The sequence below is a fragment of the Halichoerus grypus genome, chromosome 3, assembly GCF_964656455.1.
Source record: "Halichoerus grypus chromosome 3, mHalGry1.hap1.1, whole genome shotgun sequence".
Classification (NCBI taxonomy): domain Eukaryota; kingdom Metazoa; phylum Chordata; class Mammalia; order Carnivora; family Phocidae; genus Halichoerus; species Halichoerus grypus.
Window position 1 is genome coordinate 86,168,175 of NC_135714.1, and position 24,106 is coordinate 86,192,280.

Below are 24,106 nucleotides of genomic sequence, written 5' to 3' on the forward strand. Positions count from 1 at the left end.
AACTTCTGGAAATTTTTAGCCTAAAAGGGACACTTTTAAAAAATGATGAGCAAATAAGGAGTTGTTTTAACGTAATAGTACTATGCTATTACTCCAACAGGTTTTCCCTGTTGGAAAACCTCTGAGGTTCCTTTTTGTAAAATCTGTACTTACGTTAAACACCATGCTAATTTATGTCATAGTATTTGTTTTATTTGGTTAAAATAAATGAAATAGAGAAAAAAAGTCTATGTCTTCTTTAGGAGTTAAAAGAACAATCTTTTCTTTCAACTTCAAATTTTGTGTTTGGGCTCCAAAAGGCTCACGTTGTTCACTTGTTTGCTTCCATAGAAAAATGCATTTATATTTTTATTCAACTTCCCCCCCAATTTTCTGATCTATGATCTACAGAGCATACTGGGAAAATGAAATTCCTCATTAGAAGGAGACAGAAACTGAGACAAAAATATGAGCTTAAAGGAAATAAGTGGAAGGAAATATTGGGTCAGGGGTAGTGGTGGCGCAATCCCTTTCATAGAAGGTTCTTCCAACAGCAGTGAATAATTGTCTGAAATGATAGTGGTTGCTGATTTTTAAAAAATTAGAATTCTCTGCTTGATTCCAATAAGGAGGTCCTAGAGTCAGCAGAACCTAGTTATTTCGAGATGTCTAGGAATCCATTCATATAAAATGTCTGAAGAGTGAAGGAGTACTTGTTTTGCATATATGTATACCATTGTTTTCCACATATATAGAGCACTGGGATTAATTTTTTCAAACTTTTTAAGTCCATTAAAATTTATGAAATTCAACATAGGTATTTATCATGCATTTACTTCTCAATCATTGAAAATGAAAAGACCATCTACTATTATGAGATGGGGTCACAATATTTTATTTTTATATTGAAAATATTCATTGTATTCTAAAAGATTGGAAATCAGAGGTCAAGGTAATCAGGCTATTAACACAGATTACAACTTTATCTCTTTATAGCTGTATGAAGCTTTTATTTTATTTTATTTATTTTTATTTATTTATTTTTATTTTATTTTATTTTATTTTATTTATTTATTTATTTTGAGAGAGAGAGACTGAGGATGGGGAGGGGCAGAGGGAGAAGCAGACTCCCAGCTGAGCAGGGAGCCCAATGCAGGGCTCCATCCCAGGACCCTGAGATCATGACCTGAGCCAAAGGCAGACACTCAAACAACTAGCCACCCAGGCACCCCCATATGAAGCTTTTAGGCAAAAACTTCTATCTCCTTTATGCCTGATATTTAACTTGAATGATTGCCACTTTTTTTTTTTTTTTTTACTGTTAATTGCTTAATTTGACAAATATGTTTTGCACTCTTACCAAATGCCAGTCGCTTTCCAGGTACTGGGGCTACAGCAGAGAACAGAGCAAGCATATATCCTTGCCCTCGTTCAGATGGGGAGCAGAGAGATAGACAATAAATGAAATAAACATATAGTATATTAAAAAGTGACAGTGTTATGGAGAGAAATAAACAAGGGAAGGAGGATAAAGAGTAGTGTAGGCAAGGCACAATTTTTAAAAAATTGGTCCAGGAAGGTTTCATTGGGAAGAAACCTTTGAGCAAAAACCTGAAGAAAGTAAGGAGTGCGCCATATTGATACCTAAGGGAAGAGCAAGCAGGCTGAGGAACAGCAAGTGCTAAGACCTGGAGGCAGGAGCCTGCATTTGGAGTTTAATAAGAGCAAGGAGGCCCACATGGTTGCCGTAGTTTGGGGGAGTTTGTGAACAATAGAAAATGAGGTAGAGAGGAAATAAAAGGAGAGGCAGATCACGTTGCCTTGGAAGGACATTCATTGTACTTGAGCAAAATTGAAGCCACGAAAGCTAGCCATGGTTAGTGAAAGTCTTTGTGGGAATTATCTTATTGCATAGGTGAATTGTTTATAAGCTACATTAACACTGTATACAGAAATATTCTGTAGTGCTTGGTGGCCGTTTCCTGCAAGTCATTTATACTTTACTCTGTAGACTTGTACTATGTTTAACAGATTCTCTTTTTTCATGATATAAACAAAAATTGATGTTTAAATTCATTTTCACATAATCAAAATCAATAGTTCTGTAATCCAAAACAATAGTTTTTAACCCTATATAGAGTGTGAAATAAAGTTGGTATGTACATGCTACAGATAAAATTTTAGGAATGTGATTACAAAATAATGAGACCAATTCTATAAAACATCCATGGAAAATAACATCACTTTATTTTATGTAGTAAAAATTTAAAGGCTTTATAATGTTTGCATATTACCTCAAATATGTAGATTTACATTAATTTACTTTTCTCCTCCTCTCTTACAGGAAAATATACATGCAAGAGTAAGTACTTTTGTTTTAATAATAGAAAGCAAATGTAAAGATAATGGGTGGGGGAGATGGGGTAACTGGGTGAAGGGCATTAAGGAGGGCACTTGAAGTAATGAGCACTGGTTTTATATGCAACTGATGAATCACTGAACTCTATCTCTGAAACTAGTAATACACTATATGATAATTAAATTGAATTTAAATAAAAATTTTTTAAAAAAAGATCATGGAGGAAAACGCTATTGAGTATTTCTGAAAATTAGAATTTTTGGTTTTTACAATTATGTTTATTATTTTTAATACATTATTTCCAACTTTGTCTGAGGTGATCATACATATTAAATTATCTCATGTCTTTTACAAAATGTTTTAGAAGAATCCTGGGGTATAATTTATTTAAATCACAAGTTTCCTGATGCCAGGAACTCTTTAGGAACTGCTCATCACACATATGTTTAGTACTCTTAATGTTTCCAAAAACACACCTTCTTAAGAACAACATTAGACTTAAAAAAAAATCTCAGATTAATACCATAATGTTTTTGAAGTTTCTGTAGACTAATGTACAAAAGAAGATTCTTCATGCATTATAGTAAATATTGGGTTTCTTCTAATTTAGACTCTTATATGATTTACAGAGAAAAAAATCAAACATACCTATATAATATGTTAACATATATAAAATATTAAGATGAAATAACTTGTCACTAAGACAATACAGAAATTATCTTCTAAAAATAGCACACACACACTTTGGAAGACGTCCATTTTTATAGAAGGGAAGCATGTCTAGTCTAATGCTGAAAGGATGATATTGGCTTAAATACAAACTCAAATTTACCAGGACTTGAAAAAAGGCACATATTTGGTTTAGCATGGTCAGCAATAATCTAAGGGCCTGAGTTCCTAGCCTGTGTGTTTGCTTGTGTACATGTCTTTAAGTGTGTGTGTGCCTTTGTATTCTAAAATCCTGAAACTGTACATCAGGAAATAAAAAGCCCACAAAATAAAAAGTATATTAACTTAAGCTATAAATACCTGTCATTCACATTTTGTTCCAGAGCAACCATTAGGAAAGACAGAATTCCAGAAGTGAGGTTCAAGAACCAGGCATCCCTCATACAGGGGATTGAGAAGTTAGTTTCTGACATACCAAACAGGCACCCAGTTCTCTCACTTTATCAGTCTTTTCTTTCAAAACGAAAAATACATATATCCTATAGTGCAAACAGATGTGAGTCGTTTTGTTCAATGAGTTACCAATTCTGAGACCATCGAATTTGAAAACGTGCATAATGGAAGGGGGCCTTTGTCCTTTCACACGTTGGGGTCTTCCTGGCTTCTTTTCAGTGATAGCCGTGTGGTTGGAGGGGCTGGGGAGATGGCTGTCTCACGAAAAATCCTGTGTCACTGGCATTGTGCCGAGGACTGGAGATTCACATAGAAGAACCATGTGAATGACCGAAGAACTTCCTGTGCTACAAATTCTGCTCGGGTTTCTTTTCCTAAAGCTTAGGTCTTTTTAACCAAAAGACCAAAAAGAGAGAGAGAGAGATTCAGAGCAGAATGAGAGATTCTTTTAAAACAGTTAGCATGCACAGGCTCCTACACATAGAATACTTACAACAAACAGTACATTGTATCGAAATACTTGCTTAAAAAATGGCACTAGCTTTTAGGACACTCCTGCTGGGTGGGAGTTAGCAGGCTTCGGATGCCCCCTCTAGTCTATTCTATACATCAAGAACTGGAAAAGAGGATGAACGATCACAGCGTGTGGCTGGATGCACATCAAAGCCATACTTGCTGTGCATTATTTTCCTTCCTGCTTCTCCCACTCTGGTCATGAGGCGCACATGCTGCTACATAAAAGGGTAAAAGGCAATGTCAAGTGCTTTGTAATTGTTTGGCTCCTTAGCAGCTAAGGCCAGGAATACTGCAGCCAAGAGTGCATTTAGGAAATGTGGGGTTTTAGATGCTTCGAAAAAAATTCCTTACTTATGGAAATGGAAAATTGGGTGTGGGTTCATTTTTTTTTACAATCTACATTTTTAAAGATACAGAAACAGACAAAGATATTTCTAACTTCGAAAATGTTTATTTTGAATTATAAATCTTATGCAAACATCAAAGACAGTACTAAAGGGACAAGAATCATAGAATCCTGCACCAAAAAGTCCCCTGAAGAGCATTTGTTACAAGTTCCATGTTCTAAAGCAAGAAAAATACAACTATCCTAAATTTAACTCTCTCCAGAGATACCATGTTTCACCTTTATGCTTTTACACTTTTTTATATGTGTTCTCTGTCTTGACCAGATATTCCCACCTTTGGATTCAGGGTTTCTATTGATCCCAAAATGTTATGTTATTTCTCCTTTCTTAAGCTTTATATTTTTAAAATTATTAAAGAAACACTGTGAAATATAGAAAATCACAATGAAGACTATGAATAGAATCAGTAGTCACATTCCAGAGTTAACTATTGTGACATTTCATGAGTCACTCACTTTACTGCAATTTTTTCTACACACGCACACGCACACGCATATAGACTAACATAGGATCGCTTTATATTTCCTGTATGTCAACTTACTACCTCATTCATCAGTATATCATGGACACCTTTCTATGTCAGTAAATATAAATCCACATTGTTTTATGACTGCATAATATTTTATCTGATGTACATACCATAATTTAGTTTACCAAACCCTTATAGATACTTGAATGATGTCTGTCTGTCCTGTAAAGATTGATGTTATGTGTTTATTCTTATAAATCATCTTTGTACAATATTTTGACTTTCTTAGAATGAGTTTCTAAAAGTGGAATTGCTAGCGCAAAGGGCTTTTGATACTTACTGCCAGAAAATTTAAGCAAAGTTGAACTCATTTATATTCCTACTACCTGTATATGAATTGTCCATTTATCTCCTATCTGCCAGCACTAGAAACAATTAATATGTGTATCTTGACTACTTGTGGCAATGTGGAAGGCCAAAAATAGTATTGTATTGTTTTAATTTTTCATAAATAATAATCTTGAGCATTTTTCATGTATGGTTAACCATTTGTATTTAACTCTAATGGATTATCTTTTTTATTGATTACTTTTATTGAGATGTTCATCTTTTCCTAGTTAACTGATAGTGGCTCTTTAGCAAGTGTATTAACCCTTTTTCTGTCTTATATGCTTCCAGCTTATCATTTGACTTTTAACATAGTTTATGGCTGCTTCTGTTTTTGTTTTTATCTATACAGTATTACAGAGCTAAATTTTTTTTAAGATTTTATTTTTTATTTATTTGAGAGAGAGAGAGCAAAGTGCATGAGCCAGGGGAGGAGCAGAGGGAGAAGCAGAGGGAGAAGCAGGCTCCCCATGAGCAGGGAGCCCAATGTGGGACTCGATCCCAGGACCCCGGGATCATGACCTGAGCCGAACGAAGGCAGACGCTTAACCGACTGAGCCACCCAGGTGCCCCTTACAGAGCTTAAATTTTAAAATAAATTTATCACTTTTTTTTCTACTGTGGCTTTTAGAAACTGTGTCCTACTCAAAAATTCTAAGATTATTTTAAAGTGTAATTCCTGCTTCCTTCAACTTGTATAGTTTCATTTTTAACAATTAGATCTTTGATCTGTATGGAAATTATTTTGGTGTAAAGAATTCATTTTTGTTATTTTCTTCTATATGGCTAGATAATTATCACAACACCTGATACTGAATAATTCATTTTTTTCTACTGAATAGGAATGTTATATTTACTTAATTTTCATACATACTTGTATTTATTTCTTGATTTTCTATTTTGTGCTACTCTTCTGTACATATATGTACCCATATCAAGCTGCTTTCATTTCTGCAGCTTTATATTTTAGTATAAAATATAACTACAATTGACCCTTAAACAACATGGGGCTTGGGGTACTGACCGCCATGCAGTTGAAAAACCATATATAACTTCTCTTCGGTGATAGCTGTTTTGGTTGGAGGGGCTGGGGAGATGGCTGTCTCATGAAAAATCCTGTGTCGCTGGCATTGTGCTGAGGACTGGAGATTCACATAGAAGAACCATGTGAATTACCAAAGAACTTCCTGTGCTACAAATTCTGCTCAGGTTTATTTTCCTAAAGCTTAGGTCTTTTTAACCAAAAGACCAAAAAGAGAGAGAGAGAGATTCAGAGCAGAATGAGAGATTCTTTTAAAACAGTTAGCATGCACAGGCTCCTCCAAAACTTTACTAATACCTACCGTTGACCAGAAGCCTTACTGAGAACATAATTAGTCAATTAACACATACGTTGTATGTTATATATATTACATACTGTGTTCTTACAATAAGCTAGAGAAAAGAAAATGTTATTAAGAAAATCATAAGTGGGGGGCACTTGGGTAGCTCAGTCGGTTAAGAGGCCGAATCTTGATTCTGGCTCAGGTCATGGTTTCAGGGTCTTGGGATCCAGCCCCTTGTCAGGCTCTATTCCTAGCAGGGAGTCTGCTTGAGGATTCTCTTTCTCCCTCTGCCCTTCCCTCCCAGAGCGCATGCTATCTCTCTCTCTAAAATAAATAAATAAATCTTAAAAACAAACAGAAAGAAAATCATAAGGAAAAGAAAATATACTCAGTACTGTGCCTTATTTATTGAAAAATTATCCAGGTATAAGTGGACATGCACAGTTCAAATCCATGTTGTTCAAGGATCAACTGTAATCTCAACTCAATACTCTTCCTTTTCAGAATTTTCTTGAATATTCTTGCATGTTTCCTTCTTTAAAACCTTTGTGGTTTTGTAAAATTGTATGTACCATGGTTTAAAAAGCCAAATAGTGGGGCACCTGGGTGGCTCAGTCAGCTCAGGTCATGATCTCAGGGTCCTCAGCAAGGAGTCTGCTTCTCCCTCTCCCTCTGCTCCTCCCTGCCCCACTCACTCTCTCTTTCTCTCCCTCAAATAAATAAAATATTTAAAATAACAGTTCTACAGGATTTAAGAAAAATAGCAGTCCTCTCTTCTCTTACCTGCTTCTAAAGGACGTAAACATTTTCACGTCTTTTAGTTAATATTTTGGTACTTACTTTCAAGAATTTATCTCTCTCCCTATGCCATCTCCACTACACACGCACATGCACGCACACACACACCCTCCCCATTGCTTCATTTTTCCCACATGATTACATCGTCATTTGGATTGGAGCAGTACTCAGTGTTTGATTTCTTATATTTGAGTATATCTGAGTACATTTCTTTTCAGAGGTAAACCTTGGAGTAAACTGATTATTTGTTTTTCTGGGAGTTAACTATTTTATTTATTGTTTGTTTGTTTGTGTAATTTATTTTCATTTTCTTAGTTTTCTTTGTTCTAATCATTAATGCCACACTCACAGCCAGTCATCTCTTAAGACAGCTAGATGCATTATGGATGCTATCAATTTCATCTCCCTAAAAAAGCCTCTCCCAAAGTCTTTCTGACCTATTGAGTTTGGACTGGGTGACTGGGCACAGCTGTCTTTGAGGAACTTTTGTCATCCTAGAGAATCTCTTTCTCTCTTTCCTGTTTTTAGTACATCCTTCAATACTTTCCCATGTTCACCAGGAATGCATGGGAAGTAAAATTTTAAGAAATTCTATATCCAAAATATCTTTATTTTACCCTCACAGGTGATTTATAGTTTGATCAAGGATAGAATTCTAAATTAAAAATCCTTCATCTTCAGAATTTAAAGGTAATTCTTCATCATGTTCTAGCTTTCAGTGTTGCTATAAGAAATTTGAAGCTTGTTCTCATTCTTCACCATTGGTTTGTACCCATTTGTTTACGTGTTTCTCTGAAGGATTGTAGGGTCTTCTCTTTGTCCCCAGTAGTCGGAAGTTTCATGAATTCCCAGGTGTGAATCCATTTCATCCATTGTGCTAGGTATTCAATGAATTCTTCCAGCATGCAAACTCATGTCCTGTTCTTGAATTATTTTACCAATGATTTCCTCCCCATATGTGCTCTGTTCTCACTTTCCAGGACTCTACTTATTTCAATATTGGATCCTTTAAACAAATCTTCTAATTTTCTCACATTTTTCTTCTACCTTCTATCCCTTTGTATTTTTGCTCTTCTTTCTGGAAAGTTCCTGAACATTTTCTCCAACACATGTGAGATTTTATTTCTGCTATTATCCTTTTAATTTCCAAGAGCTCTCTCTTAGTTCTCCAAATGATCTCCCTCATGTGTAGAGCACCCTAAAAATTAGGCCATTTCTTAAACAGGTTTCCAACCAGTTCTTATTCTAATCCCCACCTCCCCCTCTCTCCACTTCCACAGGTTCTCAGGGTCTAATTAATGAATCTTTGGAGGAATGATTAAATTATTGCCTCTCACATTACTGGTTCTCTCTGGTTTGAATCTCTCTGGTAATAAATCAGTTACCATTCATTCATGTTCTTTACATCTTCTAAAATTTGTTAATGGCTCTGTATTTATTTTCACAATTTTTTATCTGTGTCAAATCCTACTTGTTTATTTATGTGTATAGCAATATACAGTTTTTCCTAAAATTGACTTGAAGTGTTTTAAAAGGAGAGTGAATTGAAAATAAATTCAATAACAGTGTATATGGTTTGTGGCTACTGTAAAATCAATATTAAATTTAAGATACTTGTGGTCATAAAACAGAGGAAATTGAAAGTAATATGAGCAATAGTTGATTATTTTTCCTTCCTCTGTTTTCTCCCTCTAATTAAGATATATTGGTGTACCTCAGCATTGTATATCTGATTCTTTATCCTCCACCACTGTTTTTACATTGTTTAAATGTCATTTTTATTTTCATTATGAGACTGTTTTCTCGTATTTGATGCGAAACTCTTTATAGCAAAACTGGCTGCTGCTAAAACAAAGCCAGTTGTGTTTACTTGACTTTGTAAAGTCCTAATAATTCACAATGAGATTAGTGTAGCTACTTATGGTACTAAATACTTGCCAAAGTATTCATGATAAGACAGAGGAAGATGAAACAGAATTACAAATTAATGACTACCTTAGTTTTTAGCCTGGTGTATATGGGAAATTGTTACTTTCTGTTGGGAATACATGTGATAATGGGTGTTTGGCTGAGCTGGGTTATATCACACATAGGACTCATTTGCCTCTCCCAGTTATCAGAACTTAATCTTACTGGAAGGGATTAGATGGGGTGAATGCCTGGAGTGTCATTATCTTAAAAGACATTCTCTATCTTTTCTACCATATTGCTTGTCTGTGTGATGCAGATATCAGAACATCATTGCTCATCCCTTGGGCTGTCCAAAGTACATGTCTGAAGACAAAAGTGTCTGGGAGATTTCTCATTTTTGAGAAAGCCTTTTGAAATATTTGCATTTGTAACATTTTTAAACAGTTTCATTTATAATTGTTATTATTATCATTTGAAACAGACAAGGGAGAGACGAACTTTGAGTCAAAAAGTAGTGGAAAAAGAAGTAATGATAAGATGTGGACACAACTAAAGGGTTGAGTCTGGTTTTTTGAAAGATCTTAATAAGGAAGAAAAGAGGCAGCTCAGAGATACAAGTATGTCCTTTAATACATCTGGGGATATTTTTTGTAATTAAGAATTTGAAATATTCATATAACAATAGACCACACTAATAAACTATCTTATTAAAATTGAGTTTTCTTTGATTGAGTTATTTGATTATATTTATATTTTGATGGCATTTTCAGTTTTTAGAAGATTAAATAAACTAATATTTGGTGATAGTCAAAGGAAACATGTAGAAGAAATTCTGGTCATTTTCATACAAATAATATGATTTCTTCTGGTCAAGTTAATACCTTCCATATTCCAGACTTGTTTTTATTTAGGGGAATTATTTCTACTTAACTGTCTAAACTGTCATATTGTTGAAGAGTCTCTGCTTGAGATATATAAGAAAATGCTGTATTTCATATTCAAATGCTCTGCTTTTGATCAGTTAGAAAATATATTGTATTACTTTTTTTAGCATTCATAATAGATTTACATTTTTTCCCATCCACTTCACCTGGTCCTCCTGGAAACCAAAACATCTCCCTCTCCCTATCTCCCCCATTCCCTCCTTGCCATCCTGTCTTCTTACATCTTCTTACATCCCTTCTTCCCTTCCTTAAGAGATTTGATGTAAATGGGTAGAAAGTATAAGATAAATCATATTAAAACAGCTCTTTATTCCCTTGTAGACCTTTAATATTTACTTTGATTTTCCTTAAAAAAAGATGTTGCCTTTTGGTTTGCTTCCGTCTTTTTCTATTATAGTAACATTATTTTCTCAGCATGTGATAAAATGCCTCAGTCTATTATTCAGGACCATTGTGCAATGTTTTTGGGAAAAAATTTAATGTAAAATAAAAGCACATTACAGAAAATCTGAAATTTATCACTTCAATCTCCAAATATTCATTGAGAAAATACTATATGTCATGCCAGAGACATAGTGATGACAGAGAAATTGAGCATAAACTGGTAAATAGGGAAACAAAATGATTCCAGAGAATTGATAAGTGTTACAATAAAAATAAAAATGGGGAGATGTGACAGAGGGTGACTGGTGTGTGTGTGTGTGTGTGTGTAAGCATGTGTACACATACATATGATCATCAAAGTTTATTAGTTTCTCATTTATCAAATGAAGAGTTCAATTAGATGGTCTTTAAGGTGTTTCCAGACCTTTTCTGATGATAAACTTTTCTAATCTTGTCCAAAGTTTTTAGATCCATTCACCATTCCAATGATGTGGTAAGTTATCTATATTAATATTTAGAAATAATAATTGAAGAATAAAAAAATTCACCTACTAGGATTTGAAAACCATCTATATTCTTATCTATTAAAAACAAAAACAAAAACAAAAACAAAACCCAAAAACCAAAGCCAAACAAACAAAAGACCTAAAGGAAAACAACTGAGTATATCTGTCCACCAGAAGGGATTCAAAGCACAATTTCTACCCATGTCCATTTATAGTGTCTCTTTATTTGCCTCTTTCCATAAAAAGGCTTTTAGAAACCACTGACTTCTCATTAAAAACAAATGACAGTGGGTTGTACAATGACATGACCAAGCTTCTAGCTTTTTTACTTCCTGTGAACTGCTTGGCTAGTTGGAATGGTTCTATTCTCATTTCAGAAGCTCCTAAAGGAAGAGTCAGGCATGCGTGCTCACTTTTGTGTAGCCATTTGAAGATCTATTGGCTAAGAAGTATTCCACATGGAAAACCATGGAAAGTCATGTGAGAACAATGATTAGTGATAGTGGTGGTATTAATAATTAATTTAGAGAACTGTTTCATTTATTATAAATTTCTTTTGGAGACTGTGGTAGAACCTCTGAAACATTATGAATTCAACTCTTCAGTTTGGTAGAAGAGAGGAGACGATGCTTTCTTTGGACTATACTTGGCAAGTCATCTTTTTAAATAATGAATTTCTTTTCCTCACTAATAATCACAAAAATACCATCAGTAAAATGCATTTTTCTTGGTTATCATGGAAAAATGCATTCTGAAATTATTTCCCACTATTATTATGAATCTTGTTATTTAAAAAAAAGGTGTAAATGGAACATGGATGGAAATCCTGCTTTGAGTCCTTCTTGGTGGACAGATACACTCATGTGTTTTCTTACTGGTTTTTGCTTAGTAGTAGGGTCTTTCAGCCTAGCTTCTCTCTGTCATCCATTGCTCTTGCTTCATTTTTTTTTTAGAAAGTGTAGGCAGCCAAATGGAGGAAAAATAAAGGAGAAAAACAGTTTCAGGATTAATCATAAAAATCACAAAAATGAGAAGGAGTTAATAAGACAAAAGTCTGTGAAACTGACATTATTTGTTTCTATTGTAGAGGCAAGCCAAACTTACTGGACATGGGCTCTTTGATGATCAAACCAATCCAGCGTGTAATGAAATACCCCCTCTTGCTGTGTGAACTCCGGGGCTCCACCCCTCCCTCTCACCCAGACTTCAGGGCGCTGGGAGATGCCTTCACCGCAGTGAAAGACATTAATGTGAACATCAATGAACTTAAAAGACGGAAAGATTTAGGTAAGAAGAGATATGATGAATTGAGTGTTTTCTGTGATTGGAGTGTTCTGCTTATACTTCTGAGAATCAAAATATCTAAATAGTTATAGCAGTTGCGGTGATCATGATCATTCGATATCCAGATTAGAGGCTAAGGAGCAGAGTGTAGTTTGCCTGCCAGCTGGATTCAGGAGATCACGAGGCACAAAAAAAAATGACAATTTTTAAAAAAATCAAACAGCCCTATTCAACCTCTGTTGACCACTGCATGCCTGGTGACATACTGTGGACTGAAAATACCATAGCACATAGTCCTACTGTCTCTGGCAATATGTGTGGGAAGAAGGAGACATGGCATGGCCAGGAAGCTGGAGCAGTGAGAAGCTCCAGCCAAATCAGTGGTGAAACAGGCCCAGCTAATACATCAAGCTCATCTGGTTCTGGCACATAAAGAATGGAGATTTTCTAGCAATAATTGCCCCATTGAAGGGAGCAAATATATTTCGTTCTCAAATTATGAAATTATTGTTAGGTATTTGTTAGCCAAGATGTAAAATTCATGTCTGAAGTGGAATGTAGATTTCAAAACTGGAGGCATTACATGGTTTCTATCATCCCGGATACAGTAATGCATCGGGATAGATTGTGTGGGTCCTCTGTCAGTGTGATTTGTGTCTGTTAGTTCTTAATTGGCTTTGTACTTCTAACATTAAATCTCAATTCAACATTACAGCAATGGTAGGACATTGGCGCTAAGTGCTCCAACAACTTCATTTATTTTTATTGTTTTTATTTTCCAAATTTTTATTGGAAAAATAGTATGTATTTGTATTAATAAACTAAAATTATAAAGAAGGGCCTAGAGTGAAAAAAGTGAAAGTTGTAGAGGAAGAGATGCTATAAACAAATTAAAAGACAGTCCATAGGCAAAGGATTACTATCTAGAATATATAATTACTGATATTAAATCAATAATAAAAATATTCTAATACAAAAAAAGGTTAATAATAAAAGGAAGCAATTCAGAAAGACCAATACATTTTTAAACACTAAGCTTCATCTATAAGGAGAGAAATGCAAATTAAAATTACAATGACATACCATTCCCATCCTATCAGACTGGCGAAAGGATTTTTTAGGGATAACGTTAGGTGCTGAATCTCAATCTGCAGGTGAAAATGTAGTGGGAATCACCACTATGGAGAACAATTTGACATCTAGTAAAGTTGAAGATGCCCACACCTGAGACTCAGAAAATTAGTCTCTAGATATTTGAGAAACTCTTTCCCATATGCTCATAGACAGGTATACTAGTAACTAGTATTGTTCATAAAAGCAAGAAGAAAATAGCTTACATATTTATCCAGATAATGGACAAACTGTATATTGGACACTATGATACCATGAGAACATAAAAATTAAAATGCATGTGTCAATTGAATAAATCTCAAAAACACAATGTTGAATTTTCTAAAAAGTAAATTACAAGTGACAGAAGAATATATATACGCAATATGGTGCATTTTTATAAACATTGAAAACATTCAAAATAATACTATGTATTGTACAAATCCATATACAATAAAGTTGTAAAAATAGATAGTCAACCCCATTCTTTAGGATCATAATTCCCTTTAAAGGACCAAAGATGGGGATCAGAGAAACTTCAGCTGATTATTTTTATGGAGATAAGCAAGGCGAAATATTAGGTTTTGACAAGGCTGAAAGAAAATTGTTATATTATTCTTTTTACTTTTCTGTTTGCTTAAACTCTTTCACAGTGTTAAAGTGGAAAAATTTTCCACTCCCATGATTCCAGTTTGCATAGCTGGCGTGTCATAAGTTTTCTTCAGACTTTCTATGTTGTTTTTTTTTTTCTATTTTCTTTCTTCTTTCTCTTTCTTCTCCTTCTCTCCATCTGTCCTGAACATGTGTGGCACTACAGTTTGCTGGGCTTGGTTTTTAAACTTAATTACATATCATGAACATTCTTCCAGTTAATATTGGCCTTCTTGTTAATGGTTCCCTGGTATTCTATTTCTGAGTGTGTCCTAATTTAGTTAACTCTTCCTCTATGGATAAACTTTCTGATTGTTTCCAATATTGTGCTATTGGAAAAAAAAAATGCTGTAGCAAACAAAACTTTGTATGCTTGATTATGGAAAGCAAATTCTCTGCACGGACTTCCTGGTCATAGACAATACATTTAGAAGATTCTGCCCAAATGTTCTCCACAAAAACTGTATTGGTTTAATCCTCACCAACAGTGTGTAAGATTGCCCATCTCCTGGCACACTGACCAAAACTGAATGTTAGAAATATTTAACATTTTGAACAATATGGGAGGTGAAAATGATCTTGAAGATAAAAAGATAAAGCTCAGAGAGGTGACTCAACTTACCCCAAAAGTCTCAGCTAGTGGAGAGCCACTCCAGAGTCTGAGGTCTCCTTATGCTGGGTGCAGTTTTCTTAGCTAGGCCTTGATGCTTCATTCTAGAGACTGAAGATAACAGATGTATTATCTGAGAAGAGAGAAAGTTTTTCTCCAGTGTCAGAGATTTCTTTAATGTGGAGGGTAAATGGCCCGTGGGCTTTGAGGAGCTCAAGCGCCTGGACAGCTGAGTTTCCGGTCAGTGGGTTGGGCAGCTGGGCTTATGCCTGGGCAGTGGGGCCGGAGCATATCGCATCTGCATCAGAGGGTCAAAAATCACATAGATTTCTATCTTAAATATGGATTTGAATTCTTTGGATGAAACACACACTTTCTATGTTGCACGTGTTCAGATATGTGATTGCATTCTTCTATTTCAGTTCTAAAATACAAGAAGAATGATGAGGATGAATCACTTAAAGATAAATTGTCTAAATTAAACATTCATTCAATTAGCAAGAAATCAAAAAGAGTGACAAATCACCTAAAGATTCTAACCAGAGGAGAACCACAGGTAATTTTTCTTCTTCAGCCATATACATCCTCCTGGGGCATATGAATGCTGATATTTTTGTGAGGGTTTTGTTGGTTGTTATCAGAGCCATTTCTAGAACACTGAGAATCAAGGTCATTGCCTAATGCTGATTCTTTCTTTCTCCCTCTTTTGGGGGAAATGGAGTGCAGGTGGTTTTGACACTATTTTAGCTATGGTGCTTCCACTCAGGAAGCAAAGGAGAGAAAAGGACGTGAAGACAGGGGTCAACGTGGGATGCCCCAGAAGTCCTAACTCTCACCATCAACCAGCACATAATCACACCCAAGGCAATGTCCTCCTTTCATCCCTAACTTATCTCTGCTTTTTAAAAACCTCACTTTCCTTTTGGGTTCCCTTAATGTTCATCTTATCTTTATTTCACCTATTTAAAAAAAGGGGGGTTAGGTGCCTAGGTAGTGGGCTACCTTTATCCTCTTCCTCTCTCTGCACCCCCCATGCACATTATTACTGGGTAATTGTTCTGTGTCAGCTGTTTAGCTTGGTTTGAACCACTTTCATCTCAACCCCCAATAAATAATGGATGGATTAGCAAAGGTTCTCAAACTTTAAGGTGTGAAACAATTACCTGAGGAGCTTGTCAAAAGATTCCAGGGCTCCACCCGGTTCAAGGGTGCAACCTAGTGGTCTGTATTTTTACAAAACTCCAGGTGTTTTGAAGCTAAATGACCTTGAAGTAAGTGACCAATGGAACACACTTTGAGAATCACAAGATAGAAAGTTCATGGCCTGGAGATGGTAATTCCCTGGGCTTCTAACCAAAAGAAGGCAGGGCAGTTCTTAAGATACTACATGGTAAAAAAAAAAAAAAAAAAAGATACTACATGGTACTTTTTTTTCTTCTAATTTGCCTGATTTCATCACTTATTATGTTAACATCTCTAAGGTTTTTAGTTTGAACTAGAGGCTACCGTATGGTAGTTCAGCATTGGTTTTCTTTGGCTTCTCCTATCTACTTCACTCTTTAGCGGCCATGATCTTTTTCCTTTTTTCCATTAAGTCTTTGCAGCTTTCTGACCCTAAGATAGTAGCGGCTTCTTCCTCTTCTGAATGCCTGGCAAGCTTGCTGAGTGTTTTCCAATCTTGGCACCATGAACATTTGCCGGAGTCAGCACAGGGCAGAAAGTAAGGGCCAAGTCTTTGAAGTCATCCAGATCTGGATTAGAACGTTGCTTCTGTCACTTAATCAATATATGCCTTTGGGCACATAGCTTAAATCCAAGGGAGTCATCAAGATTATACTAGGACCTACCACATGGAGGGCTTGTGAGGATGAAATGAGGTGATAAGTATGAAGAAAGTACCTAACACAGATGGTAAGCACTCAGTACGTATTGGCTATCATCATCATCATCCTCATCATTTCATATCACTACAGTGTATTACTGTTTACCAACTTTTAACGTACAGACTTCTTACTTCTCACGTAGATATAAACTCCATTATGCATGGTGTATTAGGTTTTTTACTTTCTGTATTTTATAATGTTTTGACATCTTGAAAAAGCTGCTGGGCCCTGACAGATGCTCCTCCCAGGGCTAATCCATTCTTAGAGAAAGCAAAGGGCTCAGCTGGGATCAATTCTTTCATATGCGAACCAAGCCCTGAGTCTATAGCCCCAAACACTTTCTAGTCTATCTCTCACACACCAAGCCGGTGTTCCTCTGCCTTAAATCATCCTAGGGCCAGGTACCAGGCAAGTAGAGACCACCATGAAAGCCCAAAGCCCATGGGAATTACCCAAACTGGCCAATCCTAAACTGTTTATCCTGACCAGCTATTTCTATAAGGTTGCCCACAAAAACCACAATAAAGGCTCTGACCTTGACTTTCCCCTTGCTCCTTTCTGCCATCTGACCAAAACCAGTGATTGCCCTGTGGCCCTATATGGCATGCAGTGACCTCCTCTTTAGGACTTTTCAGTATAATCAACTTCTTCCAAGCCTTGTTTTTGTTTCCTCTTGTGGCTGTACTTCCTTCCTATTCCATATCCAATATGGACATTCTTAGAATCCATGGCATGTATCATTGTTCTTAATACTTCTTTGTGTTCTTCTAGGGGCTCACTGGGTCCATTGCATGCAGGAAATAATTCCAGGCCCCTCTCCCAATGTGAAACTATAATGTGAGAAGTTTGGGACATTATGGTGTATGGTCATAGATAAGGGAAAGGAAAATCAAGACATTTGAACTAAAAGCAACAGTAATAAAATTGGATTGGGAATTCAATTTGAGAGAGACTGTAGCCTCCATGGGCATGTGTAAATGTCATGCACACAATTCTCCCCTACTCTTTAGGTTGTTGTTTCTGACTTAAGACAATTCTATTGAGGAACAATAGGCAGGTCTTAATTCTGAGCAGGTTTTTGTAGAAGCTGTTACATTCCTTAACATATTTATCATCAGCTTCTGGTATTTTCCAATTGTGAAGTAAAAGTGAATTGTAGGTAAAGTGGCCTGAAGGGATATTAATTAGATTTTCCCCTTAATCTTTTGAGAAGATGTCCTGTCAGCAATGAAGCATTTCACTGTTAATCAGAAAATCAGCTGCATAGGCTGAACTGCCGAAGAGATAAATCTCAAATCAGTCAATTTTGCACTTGTCAGCAGCTCAAGTGAAATATTTGGTGGAGTTAGGGTATAAAACTATTACCCAAGAGGAAGATTCTATTCAATTCATCACACATGTATTGAACTCTATGTACCAGACACTGTGTTAGAGATTGAGAATACAAAGAAATTCTGCATTCAGACTCCTTGGGTTTGAATCCTGGTCCTACCTATTAACATGGGTAAATTTCTTTAACTTCCTATATTATTTAGGGTAAAGGCCAAGCTCCTTTCACAAAGAGATTCCAAAACTAAGTAGCTTAAGCTAGATAGTCATTTCTTTCTCTCTCTTACAATAGTCCTGAGATGTGAGTCCAGACGGGCTCTGCTGCACAAAATTCTGTAGGAACCCAATTGTCCCCACTTGGAGAGTTTTGCTGTTCCCCAAACATACTGTCTTCAGCTGCTTGGTTGAAGTTGGGTCACCGCTGTGTCTTCAGTCTTGTCCCAAGGACAATGCTGGAAGGCCAAAATTCAGAAATGAAATACATCACTTAGCTAACATCTATTTACCCAAACCAGTTACGAGGGCAGAACCAGCGGCAGGGGAGGCTGGAAAGGGTAGTCGCTAGCAGGGCAGCTATGTGTCCAACTTAAACTAGAGGTGCAAGTGTTGTCAGTAAAAGGATGACGGGGGGACATCAACTAACCCTGCCACAGCTCCCAAGCTTCTGTTTATCTCTAAAATGGGATTAATTGTGGCACCTATGCCGTAGAGTTTTGTAAGAATTAAAATGAGAAAATGGAAAGCAGGTTTTAGCACCATGTCTGGAACATAGTTAGTGTTTAATAAATGTTAGCTATTATTTTTACTAAGACAAAAAATACTTAATCTCAAATGCTTGCCATTTATCGGTGGAAAGAATCACTTAATTAACTAGTGTTGTGAGAGCACATGGGGGAGCAATTAATTTTCTACAGTGAAAAGAATAGGAATTCAAGGGAGGTTTCATAGAAGGGGTGACAGTTGAGTCCTTAAAAAAATTAAACAGATATTTGCAATGCAGAAAAAGGGACAGCAGCATATTCCAGCAAAATAAAACAGCATGAGAAGGGCTTGGCTATAGGAACGTAGAACTGGACAATATTTCTCATACTGTGATCCCTGGATCTCTTATTTTAGAATCATCTGGATCTCTGCCAAGATACGCAAAATAGCTGGTGAGGGGTCCTTGAAACCCGCATTTAAAATAATCTGCCCCAGTGGTGCCTGGGTGGCTCAATCGTTAAGCGTCTGCCTTTGGCTCAGGTCATGATCCCAGGGTCCTGGGATCGAGCCCCGCATCAGGTGCCCTGCTCAGCGGAAAGCCTGCTTCTCCCTCTCCCACTCCCCCTGCTTGTGTTCCCTCTGTTGCTGTGTCTCTCTCTGCCAAATAAATAAATAAAATCTTTAAAAAATAAAATAAAATAATCTGCCCCAGCATATTGTTCAATACATCAAACTAGATTAGAGCATAGAGATCATAAGGCAGATGGTATTGAATGTTGTGTGAATTACAAGAACTATGCCACCTATTTAATCAAAAGCTTTTTAGATAAACAATATTAAGGGGTTTAAAAATAAAATAAAATATCACCATTTTCTGTGCATTCAGTTCTAAGATCAACCATCCTCCCCCCACCACCCACCAAGGTCAACCATCTTAAATTAACAGACCTACGAACAGAGAGCAGCTGTGGTTACTACCCAGGACCAAACCGAAGAATACCCACCATATGCCACAAATCATTTGCATGTTCACACAGATTTTGGCAGCATGAAGCTGGTTCTGCTCTTCTTTTGTCACCATTGTGATAGCCAAGAAATACTTCTCACTATTAATAATAATTATGGTCTTATCAATAAAATAAAATATGAAAAAATAACTGAACACATGTGACTACTATCTTAACTCTGCTGAGTTTTCCCCACAAAAGGACTCTTTTGGCCAAGATCACATTCAACCTTTCAAATTTGAGTTGGTAAAGAATTACCGCATTTTTTAGCCAAGAAGCTAAGTATATTTTCTAAATAACCACTGTGAAATTAACTGGGATGAGTCATAGCAACAAAACAGTAAGTTCCAGTCAAGAGATGAAATGTTTATCTTATTTAAATTTTGATTTTTTATTTTATTAATTATTTTACGAACCCACAAATGGGGCATAATTTCAGAGTACATATATAATATATGCCATTAGAAACTGCAGAGAAAGTTTTACCTGCCCCAGCTACCATCACATAGACGAAGCTCTGTGAAAGCCGAAGGCGGATTAACCGGCAGCATGGGGCGTCACCACACTAATTGAAGTTGCGCTGTGTGCTTGTACACAGCAAGTTCTGTGTTAAGGCAGTCAGCATGACATGGAAGGTTTTCTTCTCAACAAGGGGTCTCTTTGTCATGTGCTGGGCTAATACAGCCTGTGATATTTCTTTAAAACACCAGATTTGTTCGAGTTATAAAAATAAAGAATTTCATCTACATTATAGGTGAAAGACAATACTTTCAATAGAGAAGAAAAGCTGTTTAGATCTTTAGAAAAGACGGTGAGGCATTGCGTGAAGAACATTTCCCTCTGTCTTCAACATATCCAGGTAGGTAAGACACAACCAGTTCCACTGTTTCTACGAGAACGTATTGATGTCCATGGTTATTCTGAAGAGTACATGTGAATGTTCGTGCATTTATGTGATCGAATTTATATGATAAAATTCATTGATACTGTATCAAATTTGGGAGGCTGCCAACTGCAGGTGAGGGAAGCCAGTATAAGGATGTAGATTTTGTTCTTTGTTCCCGTATCTGCTCCATCCTTCTCCCAATTGAGGTGGCTGTGTTGTGGGATGTAAGCTCACATGATTGCCACGTGGTGCTGGACCATCAGCACACTTTCCTTACAATAGAGATGAGTTCATTAATACAAAATTGATTTTGGGGTGCCTGGGTGGCTCAGTTGGTTAAGCGACTGCCTTCGGCTCAGGTCATGATCCTGGAGTCCCAGGATCAAGTCCCGCATCAGGCTCCCTGCTCGGCAGGGAGTCTGCTTCTCCCTCTGACCCTACCCCCTCTCATGCTCTCTCTCTATCATTCTCTCTCTCAAATAAATAAATAAAATCTTAAAAAAAAAAACAAAAAAAACAAAAAAACAAAATTGATTTGGCAGAAATTTTCTTTATTTGTTGGATTATACTAACATATCCCTTTCTAGTACCTAAAACACATATTTGCAAATTTAAAAGTGGTACTGAAAGAAAAAAGGAAATCAAAGGGGGACATAAAATGAAATTAGAGGAGAACTAAAGAGCAAAAAGAGCAGAACATAAAGGCCATATAAAAACCGCAGAAACCCACATGTGGATCTCAAATTTAGCTGTAAGTCTTTGAGAAGCCAACTTAAAAAAAGGACATACGATCACACAACCCTAGATGAACAGAGCACCTCTATTTATTTTATAACTGGTGTTTCGTAATGCCCCCTTTAGAGTTCTGAATGAAATTCACAGGTAATTCAACCTTAGTTAGGTAGGTCTACATGAAAGAAAATCAATGTAAAGGAAAATAAATTCTAACAAAATAATAACTACAATATGCAAATACTCCCACACAACCATAGTAGAAGAAAAACCCCACTAATTTCCAATCCCCCAGGAAGTTTTCCTGCCCTTGTTGAGAATCACTGACTTAACCAAACCAATTGAAGTGCAGTATAATTATAGTTAGTAAGAGAGAATGGATCTCATATAGAAGACATAGTGTCCTCAACAACATCTTGATAATGGTCATGACTGGGAGACATAGACAATTAGTAGAATTCCACGTAACTGAGTTAACAAATGACCCCCTTCACATTTTCCAGTTTTTATTTTGGATATCTATTTTTGGAAGCAGATGTTTGTGTGCACAGGTAAATTATCATACCAAAAGAGGATTAGGTTAACAGGCATGATGATTTGGAGAAAAGGTTCCATGTTATGTAACCAACAAGCCACATTCCTTTCTCATTTATTAACTGATGCAAAGCCTGATTTTGCAATCAGGTTTGCTAATCTCTTCCTAAAGCTCTGCTTTCTGTGAAAAGAAAACCAAAACTCAGTTATAACAGCCAGACAGAGCAGTGGGAACCCTGTCCTTCATATACATTTCATGAAGTGAATGCATCTTGGGAATATCTGTAGGAAAGTCTTCTATTTCTACTAACCAATTCAACAAAAACATGAACATCTTCTTTTAAAAATTCACTAGGGGACACTGAAGACATAAATCAAAAAGGCGTGATTTCTAAAATAAGGGGTTCAGTAAGACCTGAATGCTGAAGAATGGCCAATGAGGGACCTTAGGATGTAGTCCACTTAATAAAGAAGGTGTCGTACAGAGCAGTAGGAGAAAGTGACGGGGAAATAAGAAAAGAAATGGTTACACGTAACTTCATTGTACAGAGTATTCATGACTTTTTTTTACTTCCTTTTTTTCCTTTTATCTCTCCGTGGTAATGGAGGGCTATGATGATGAAGTACACACTTGGGATATATTTAATTGTACAGAACTTCAGAACTTGGCCCATTTTGTGACTTTGTCCCTGGGTTTCAGGATGCCATGCCCTTAGCACTGCGGAGTGTCATGGAGCTCCAGGAGATCTCGTGCAACAAAGACAAGGAGGAGACGAGCCATTCGGAGGCCTCAAGGAATGCCCTGAATCCCTGTGGTGACTTTGTAAGTTATTTATATTCACAGATAAATTAGAAAGTGGGGTTAAGAGGAAAGCTGCTTTTTATTTATTTTTCTGGAGTTAGAAATAAAACAGGCACTAAAGCAAATACGAATGTCAAAATCAGTAGATTTAAACAGGAGGGGTTTTTTTTTTTTCATTATTAACTATTTTAAAGTGAGTTAGTGAAGATTTTTTATTATGATCAAAATTTAAGAGGGTCCCAGACTGAGTTTCTAGGAGTAGTCAATGTCTGTGCAACCTTTATTTATTTTTTTTTAAGATTTTATTTATTTATTTGACAGAGAAGGAGAGCACAAGCAGGGGGATGCGGCAGGCAGAGGGAGAAGTAGGCTCCCAGCTGAGCAAGGAGCCCAATGCAGGACTCGATCCCAGGACCCTGGGATCATGATCTGAACTGAAGGCAGACGCTTAACCAACCGACTGAGCCACCCAGGCATCTGTGTGTAGCTTTTAAAATCAACATTTAGTTTAAGCCTGCATGTGATAGATGACGGATTTATTAAGTTGGCAAGCTGTGATTTTCCTAAAGGAGTCTCTGGAAAAGTCCAGAGTCCTTACAGGAGGAGCGAAGATACTCTCTGAAGACGTGACTTTTATTAACACACTATGTACTGGAAAGTAAAGCCTTCTTATTGAGAAAGGGCTTTTACCTCTGAGTTTGTTTTCTATGAGTTCTGTAAAATATACAGAATTATAAAACATAGCTTGGGAATCCTAAAAACCTGCTTGAGCCTAGAAATATTTGGCTGGTAAATTAGTTTGAGTAGTACTAATTTTAATTTAGTATCTTGTGTTCCATAGGTATTATTATATCATAGTAGTATGTTATAGAGAAGCCATAATAGACTCCTTCATCATCTTGAAGGTCCTTGAAAGAGGCAGTTTTGTGTTGGCATTATTGGCATTTTGGGTCAGACAGTTCTTCATTGAGAGGCCCTTGTGTTGGAGGATGCTTAGCATTCCTGGTGTACCAGGCTCTAAATCTCAATAATGTCCCCCCAATCTCAAGTCATGACATCCAGTGAATAGCCCCACATATTTCCAAATCCTAGGAAGTGATGCAGCCCCACCCCCCAGTAGAAAACACCTGGAAGCATCTTATTTCGTGGCACTGGGGAATGGCAAGTCAGGATTACATCTGAACTAAAATGATCGATCAGATAAATGAGAGTGAGAGAGCAAGAGAGAGAGAAGTTTTTATGATGGATGTTAAATGGAAACAGTGTGGCTAGTTCTTTATACATTTTCTGGGCTTAATTACAGACAGCACATTTTAGAAAAGTCCTTAAGGGTTTGCTCTTTAGCTTAATTCCAATGTATTAAGTCGATAAGTATTTATCGAGCACCACGTAAGAGCATGGTATACAGCTTCTCCTCAGCAAGCATGTCCAGAATTTGATGGAAGAAGAGCTGTGTTCTTCTCCTCCTT

The 24,106-nt window shown here is 36.5% G+C and overlaps 1 protein-coding gene across 1 annotated transcript in view; it reads left to right on the top strand.

Annotated features, from left to right (window-relative positions):
- Positions 1–24,106, top strand: part of ARHGEF38 (Rho guanine nucleotide exchange factor 38) — a 124,657-nt gene that overhangs the window by 83,685 nt on the left and 16,866 nt on the right. The window contains exons 5-9 of the mRNA XM_036094764.2: positions 2,324–2,341; positions 12,195–12,394; positions 15,185–15,318; positions 20,438–20,542; positions 22,536–22,658. Of these exons, the coding sequence (XP_035950657.2) occupies positions 2,324–2,341; positions 12,195–12,394; positions 15,185–15,318; positions 20,438–20,542; positions 22,536–22,658 (580 nt within the window). The remainder of the gene's footprint in view (positions 1–2,323; positions 2,342–12,194; positions 12,395–15,184; positions 15,319–20,437; positions 20,543–22,535; positions 22,659–24,106) is intronic.